This window comes from Cimex lectularius, unplaced genomic scaffold, assembly GCF_000648675.2.
Source record: "Cimex lectularius strain Harlan isolate CLEC.00 unplaced genomic scaffold, Clec_2.1 scaffold243, whole genome shotgun sequence".
NCBI classification, from domain to species: domain Eukaryota; kingdom Metazoa; phylum Arthropoda; class Insecta; order Hemiptera; family Cimicidae; genus Cimex; species Cimex lectularius.
The window spans coordinates 113,288-121,866 of NW_019392791.1; the positions used below are offsets into that span (position 1 = coordinate 113,288).

The 8,579-nt window shown below is 31.8% G+C and overlaps 1 protein-coding gene across 1 annotated transcript; it reads left to right on the forward strand.

Annotated features, from left to right (window-relative positions):
- Positions 1-62: 62 nt before the first annotated feature.
- Positions 63-4,619, forward strand: LOC106670939 (60S ribosomal protein L3). The gene is made up of 8 exons (XM_014401623.2): positions 63-456; positions 1,966-2,158; positions 2,245-2,413; positions 2,833-2,968; positions 3,040-3,226; positions 3,299-3,501; positions 4,148-4,303; positions 4,379-4,619. Exons 1-8 carry the CDS (start codon positions 454-456, stop codon positions 4,544-4,546), a joined length of 1,215 nt encoding a protein of 404 aa, XP_014257109.1. The 5' UTR covers positions 63-453; the 3' UTR covers positions 4,547-4,619.
- The last annotated feature ends 3,960 nt before the right edge of the window (positions 4,620-8,579 follow it).

The window sequence follows — 8,579 nt, forward strand, 5'->3', positions numbered from 1 at the left end:
AGGGAAAAATATCGATTCTAATACTTTGAACACGTATGCACGTCGATTTCTTTCAAAAATCTCTTCAAAAAATGTCCATACAACAATAGCTTTAATCTAACAATGAAAAATAAACTTTTTAAAAACAGAAATGTTTAAAATATATAAACACGTATAAATCATTCTATATCCATGCATATAATTACAACAGTCTATCTTAAATAGACAAGTTAGAAAAAATTAGTTAACTACATCAACTAAATAATAAAACAATCTACATCCAAAATTATTTTTAAAAAATTCTAAATGGTGAGTTTCAAATTATCGATTGGCATTTGTGTTATTAATCGATCATAGTCCTCAATCGAAGAACGGCTGAAATAGAATCGTAATCGTATATCGCTCTCCTGTTCTCTAATCTGTTCGTCGACTCTCTGACTGTACTTCGGTTTAGGCCATCCGTTTTCGGACGCAATGGTAAGTCAATATCTTTCTTCATCTATGTTTATAGCGTTTATTTTCATTTTATTGTTTACTTTTAAATTTTGCATTTAGTTAATACAGTAGGAAAAACTATTTAACCGTCTTTAATTAAATTAATTCAAGTACAGTTAGAACATAACCTACAACGCCACGTTGTTCATTCTCTCTCTAGTCTCATGCAGTTTTATTCAAATTCAATTTGAATTGCATAAGTCTTTGCTGTGTGTGTATAATATACCCTGATGGGCAAAATAAACCCACCACGCTTAAGTTTTAATGAATTTAGGTTCATTCATATTTTGCATACCAAAAATAAGTTTGTTGGTAAAAATGAGACGCTTAAACAGAAAATGTTAATTACCTAATTCAAAAAAAAAAACAAAAAAAAAACGAATAAAGCACAAAAAACAAAAATAAAGAAAAAGTTTTTGTTCTCTTTAATAATGAGGTGTATCCACCTCTGACACGTATCACGTCTGTTAAACGCCTTTGCATTTCTTGGAAAAAGATTTCTTTCTGTAAAATCCTGAGGTATTCTTTCCCATTCATCAAGAACAGCCTTTTCCAACTTCCAGGGTGTTAGAACCGGTGTTTCTCCGTCGTACTCGTCGCATAAGTATATGGGTTCGATTGAGTTGAAATATGGACTTCGAGCTGGCCACATCAAGCACTCAATACCAACCTCATTCAGGCAATCATCCAGAATATGTGCTCTATGGGGCGTGAAATTATAATGCTTTAGTAAACATCTCACAGATATGAGAGGCCAATGGCTCCATATGTTTTTTTATGGTTTTGCAAATACTTCTGTGATGTTCGAGATCTTCCTCATACAACCAGTTTGGTATAGGCATCCATGGAAACGTCACCCCAGAACATCAATCACCCACCATGGAATGCTACCAAAGTAACTAACCATACAGATGGGGCTTAACTTTCTCCTGAGCATCTCCGTATGAAATTTTGCCCATCTGAAGATTTGTGGCCAACTCTTTGCTCATCTATAAAGAGAATCATCCTCAATCTCTTCCAATATCCAATTGGCATGCTATGTACGAATCGAAGCCTGGTCATTTTCTGAGCTGTGGTAAGAAGAGTCCCTGAGCCTTCGGGCCTTGAGATTATTTTCATTTAGCCCTCTTACAGTCCTGGAAGAAATTGAAACATTATTGTTTTGACTACAATAGGTCATAATTAAGGTTAAGTAATTAAGTTAAATTAATTGAGTAGGCATTAAATTTGTCCATCAGTGGAAAATTATTATAGATGGAATTTTTAACTGCACATTCTTATTAGAACACTACAACAGATAGAATAAAATCACATTGCTGATGTTAGTTAACATATTTTCCATTTTGAGTTCATTGGGGGGGAACCATTTCAAATGGCATAGGTGGGTTAATAACAATGTGCTAAGGGTTATAGAAGACTGCATTTTAATGGTTACCATAACATGCTGGAAATAGCCCCCTACATGCTTTAGCATTTCATTTTATGTTTTAGTCTCATCGTAAATTTAGTGCACCTCGTCATGGGTCGATGGGATTCTACCCAAAGAAGAGGTCTTCTCGACATAGAGGAAAGGTTAAGGCTTTCCCTAAGGATGACCCTTCTAAGCCGGTTCACTTAACCGCTTTCATCGGTTACAAAGCCGGTATGACTCACGTTGTGAGGGAAGCTGATCGGCCTGGTTCAAGTAAGTGTAACTTTCAAGTTTTTTGTAATTTACAATTTGCCTTATTCTTATTTCGTTTGTTCTAAAATTACGTTTAACATTTGTAGAGATAAATAAAAAGGAAATTGTGGAGGGTGTAACGATCCTTGAGACTCCACCGATGATGGTCGTTGGAGCAGTTGGCTATATCGAAACTCCCAACGGTCTCAGAGGCCTTGTCACTGTCTGGGCTGAACACATTGGTGAAGAATGCAAAAGGAGATTTTACAAGAACTGGTAAGCATTTTCTTGTACAGTATGTAATAGGCTTATCTGAAATTCTCGTTTCGGTTAAATATTTGTTGTTAATTTATGCGTACAGTCCTCCTCTGAATAAATCACGAGGGCTTGGCTAGTCTTACTGGTAGCGCTTTAAAGGGTTCGTCAAACTCTTAATTGCTGTTTAATACTCGACTGTTTTGACTTTCATATGAAACTCTATATAAACTTCAATAGTCTGTAGAGTATTGAAACCAAAGTTAGGCAAAAACAGTATTGTGGTTGCCAGTAAATAGGGTTACATATTGAATTTCAATACTTTCCTGTATTGTGATCTTGCATTGCTAGCTACCAGAACAAGTACTGGTGGGAGAGGACCGTATTTACCTGTACTTGGGACTTAAATGCCAATTTTTGTTCACTGTTTGATCTAATAGGTACAAATCCAAGAAAGCCGCTTTTACCAAAGCTAGCAAGAAATGGTCTGATCCTCTAGGAAAGAAGCAGATTGAAAAGGACTTTGCAAAAATGGTCAAGTACTGCAAAGTAATAAGAGTCATTGCACATACTCAGGTGAGTCTTGTCTTGTCATTAAGTTAAATTTATTTATCAGTCTTAATTTTAACCAACATTTTTTTGAATAGATGAAACTGATGAAACAGCGACAAAAGAAAGCTCACATCATGGAAATCCAATTGAATGGAGGAACAGTTACAGACAAAGTCCAGTGGGTGAAAGACCATTTGGAAAAGCCAGTCCGGGTTTCTAATGTGTTCGCCTCTGATGAAATGATCGACTGCATTGGAGTCACCAAAGGAAAAGGATTTAAAGGTAAACAGTTTATATCGTTTGTTTTTGGTGAATTAGTCTATTGAAATATTAATGTTAAGTTAAAATTTAAAGGTGTTACATCTCGTTGGCACACAAAGAAACTGCCTAGGAAAACACACAAAGGTCTTAGGAAGGTAGCTTGTATCGGAGCATGGCATCCCAGTAGAGTGCAGTTCACCGTCGCCAGAGCTGGTCAGAAAGGTTATCACCACAGAACTGAAATTAACAAGAAGATCTATAGGATCGGTGAAGGATTTCACACAAAAGATGGAAAAGTAAGTTGTTGTATTTGAGTGGTCAATTAAAGTTTTATGCAGTTCTTATTTTTTATTTTATTACATTTTCTCTCTGCTTTTTATTGATATTTTGTTTTATTTACAACTTTATTTATTGACTACAATTAATTAAGGTTTTTAGTTGAGATGAAAAAAAGTTAATGGCACGAGCATGATTCGAAGTATTAATTGGTCAAGCGGACCATGAAATTAGTGAATATAATGATTAAAATGAAGTACACTTCACTAAAGCTCTCCGTGGCCATTTCATTTGTCGTCGAGAATCCAATCCGATTACATGACATTTGAAAAATGGCAAAAAGGAGGGAAAACTCATAAGGTGGGGTTGAGATGGGAAGTTGATGTCCGAGTGGATCGAGGTCACGATAGCTCAAGCGGTAGAGCAGTGGCGTATCTAGCCGAAGATTGTGGGTTTGAATCCCGCTCGTGCTATTAACTTTTTTTTCATCTCAACTAAAAACCTTAATTAATTGTAATGTATTAATTGGTCAAGCGGACCACGAAATTAATGAATAGAATGAATTTATTTATTGAACTTCATGTTGCCACATTTTACACGTTAAAGTTGCCCGGGGACGACACTCCTTCACATCAAAATGGTTATTAATGAAATTATTTTCAACAGGTCATTAAGAATAATGCTTCAACTGAGTATGATCTTTCCGATAAATCGATCACACCAATGGGAGGCTTCCCTCACTATGGTGAGGTGAACAACGATTTTGTTATGATCAAGGGATGCTGTATGGGTCCAAAGAAAAGGGTCATTACTCTAAGAAAGGTATTGAGATCTTGCATATTATCTGTGCAATTTTTATTAAAAATAGATTTTTAATAAATAATTTGATTATTTTAGTCTCTACTTGTCCACACCAAGAGGGTCGCCTTGGAGAAGATCAACCTGAAATTTATTGATACGTCGTCCAAGTTCGGTCATGGAAGGTTCCAAACTCCGGCCGACAAGACTGCTTTCATGGGAACACTCAAGAAAGATCGTATCAAAGAAGAGGCTGCTACAGCATAACTGTAGTAATAGGATTATAATTTTTTATTACTGTTGTATGCATCAGCTTTTAATAAACTGACTTGTAACAGAATTTTTTTCTTTGTTATTTATTTATCCAGTCAATAATCATGATTACAAGAGGTTTCAAAATGTTGATATACTGTATGTCTATTGATAGATAAATTTTATTATTGCTTGTTATACAGCTATATTTTATTTTTTACAACTGACTGGTGACTTGTGATATGAGCACAACTTGTTAACAATGATTTATAAATTTGGTAGCGAAATTTTGTTTTTAAAACATTTTATTAGTATGGCAGTTGTATCCTTAGTTATTGATAATACTAATTTATCAATGAAGAATTTTCCATTTAAAGCACAGAAGGCCAGTGATGATAAAATTATCTGATAACAAATAGCATTGCTTTTAAGTACTGTCTTCGGAACTGTATTCCTGAGTGAGTATCTTTGACAACAAAACGGATTTGCATAAAAAAATTATTAAGATAAAAAGGTTGAAGTCACAGTGGATGCTTATTGTCAGGACATGGTTCCGAAGACTGGATTCAAATCCTATCTGTGATATTGATGGTTTTTATCTCAAATGTTTTTGAAATTAATATATATCAGAATGGTATTGAAACAGAAAATAAGCGTTAATTAATAGTTCTTTTGTTAGAAGTAGAGACTGGATTTTTGCCTAATTGCACGTTTACACATTTTAAGCTTAATTGCATGAACTTTTTTTAATGCACAATTGAACCAATTTCTTCTCATAGTTAAAAACAAAATAAAATTTCTTAGTTAAATTACTTTGTTTAGATTAAATAGGTGGGTACAAAGGGCCAAGGGGGTCAGTTCTTGCTGAGATTCACTCGATCAAGTAAAATGCCAAAAACAAGCAAATGTTTTTTCACTAAATTGAAACTAGATTTACGATTATCCAGAACTAAAAATTGATGGGAAGGCAGTATTGTTATGGCCACAAGAGAAAATATCGACTAGACACACTGCAGACCGGGTAAGTTTTTTATTTGCTAAATGATTAAAGGAAGGAATGAACAATGTTAGTTTACTCAGATTATGTTTAGTACAAAATAAAAGGCTTCTATTGTTCATATATTTTGTGTGGATGAATTTTATTTCCTTAATTGTATACAGAGTCCCTCTCCCCCAAGCTAGTAAGTGGATAAACGCAATTATCACTGTAACTCATTATCCGTTGTTTGCCAATTAAAAGTTTTTAAAAAATTTCAAAATTTAAAATCTTGACCATTTTTAATTGAAACTGATTAACTAAGTTAAGAGTTAAGTTGTTAAGATAATTATAAAGCAAACTTTTTTTCTTTTGATATTAGAAAAGAAAGTTTATATTCATAGACTAACAAAGACTAAATAATAATATATATTTTACAGAATGAATCCATTTTACAAAAATGTTTAAATATAGAAATGTGCAATATATAAAATATAACAATGTAAAAGCAAAACTAATAAAACAAAAGAAACATTTCTTAATTAAACAATAATAATATGCTAAGTAAGAAAATGGCTTAAAAGAATATCTAATTTAAATATACCCAAAAGAGATCACTTTTTATCATTATTATTGAAAAATTTTAAATTGTCATTGTAAATTAATATATTACAAAAAAAAAGGCATAAAAATATGTTAAGCAAGTAAAAGTAAGAATATATTATGCATACTTAGTTGAATTATGTTTTTTAAAAATATTTTTAATTATAATTAATATAAAGTTAAGTATGGAAATGTATACATGTACATACACATATAGAAGTGCAAGTTAAATAATTTATATGAAAACATTTTATTGTTATGAAAGATAATGTAATTTAAAATACATAATAATTCAAGGTTTAACATGTATGTACATTTGTCTGTAGAATGAAGAAAAAGAAGAATTAAAAATAGTAACATATGGAAAGTTATTGGCTGAAAGCATCATTCTTTCATTAGGAGGATTTTTACATTGAAAAAATAAAAATTATTTAGAAGAATGTTAGGAAATATGAAAAATTCTATTAAGAGTTCATATAACATCATAGTCGAAATACCCTCATAAAAAGAAAAAATAAAATAAAAAAACTAATACAGTACAAATACAGATTATATAAAATAAAATCAAACAAAATAATATTGATTACTGTAACAGAAGTAGGTAATTAATAGAGTGAATTTATTTAACAAATTATTAAATGATAAGAAATTAAAAAAAAGTTTATGTAATTTATTGACCATGTTCATTATTGCATCAAAAAGAATATTTTTCCACTCTTAGTTGAATGGTAATCAATTAAAATTAAAATTGAAACAATACAAAACTGAAATATGCAAATAATACATAAATATACACTCGCATGTGTACAAAAAATGCAAGTTAAATAATGTATCTGAAAAACATTTTTATTCTTATAAAATTATGAAAGATAATTTAATTTAAAATGTACTTAAGTGAGTATTTAACTTGTCTGCAAATTTGATTGTTGGACTAAAAGAAAGAATAATTAAAAATGGGAAGATGAGGAAAGTTTTTGGCAGAACGCATAATTCTGTCTTAGTAGTTTTTTTTTTATTGTAGTTAGTAGAAAGGTAAGATATATTATTATGGCTGATCAAGTAACTCAGTACAGAAAAGTTGAATTAAGTAAAAAAGGACTGTCAATATAGAAGTTAGTTATTTTCTACGTTTCTCTAGGGGAAATAAATTAAAGTATTGTTCAAATAGTTTATAATCAGTAATAGTTACTGCTATTTTATAGGCAAGAATTCCGATAAATTTAAATTTCACAGATTGAAATTTATGAATAGATTTTGCAGTAGATAGATACCAAACAAGAAGACAGTATTCAAGAAATGGTCATACTAGCAATATGTAAAGAATGGTCAGTGCATAAGGATCAAAAGAGATAAAAAAACCCAGCATTTTTAAGCTGGAGGATTTAATATAAGTAATGTGAGCAATAAAATTTAATTTGAAGCCAAAAATAACACCAAGGTCTTTATAAGTAATTTTAAAAGGAAGAGCAATATTATGAACAAAGTAAGTGAATACATAATTGGTTTTAGTCCAGTAAAAACTCATAGGTATTTATCAATTTTATGAAACAGGTGACTCTTTAAAGACCAGTGATAAAGTATGGTAAAATTGTTAGAAATCCAATTATTTTAATTTATCCAAGAATTTAGGTATTTATTTAAAAGAATAAATTATTGTTGTTTTAGTTGATCATTTTAATTAGGTCGTGGAAGATTGGGCACGTATTTTACGGTAATGAAAGTAGATTTTTACACAGAAAGTCGGTCAGAAATGTGAAAATTGCTCACACCTGACCCAATTTTAATTTCGGTTCTAAACGATGGTGTAAACTATCGGGGTAGTGGAAGCAGATGGTCCTTTGCATACGACTAGGAAGTGATGAGTTCATAACACTGGTTTAGCCTTGAGTGTGACAGGGCAACGGCAAACCGTTTTATCTTTCATTCCAGTTGATTCATCCCATAAAACGAAGCGGATGTTGTTTTTCTATTACCTCTGTATCGACTTAAAACGTGAGGTATCGATCGAAACAGGACAGCTATATCGAAAAATCCAGTTTGAAAAAAAAGGTATATGGCTGCAAAAACAGAACAAGACTTTGCGGACCTTGGTGCTGACTAGCATCTGATTGCTCTTTTTATCAAAATTTAGTTTTCGAAATATATTTGTTTTTATCAATTAAATTAAACAGATAACTTAGTTCAAAACAACAATCAAAGCCACTTTTTCTCTGTATATTTCTACTTTATTTACACACATTGCAATATAATTTTTTACTACAAATTTAACAAAAAATTTATTACTTTTACGTTTTTCTTGCAGGTTGTAAACTTCACAGAAGTACTTAGAAGACATAATCAAAGAACAAGTAGGGCCATTTGCCTCCCACATTGGTGATTCTTGCTAATGCAGGATAACGCCAGGCCACATAGGGCATGTATTGCGGATGACACAATAATGATGGGATTGAGTGCTTGGTGTGCCCAGCT

Coding starts and splice junctions, on each gene's coding strand:
- LOC106670939 (XM_014401623.2), top strand. Junction 2,159..2,244: donor AGCTGATCGGCCTGGTTCAA/GTAAGTGTAACT, acceptor TAACATTTGTAG/AGATAAATAAAAAGGAAATT. Junction 3,502..4,147: donor TTCACACAAAAGATGGAAAA/GTAAGTTGTTGT, acceptor TATTTTCAACAG/GTCATTAAGAATAATGCTTC.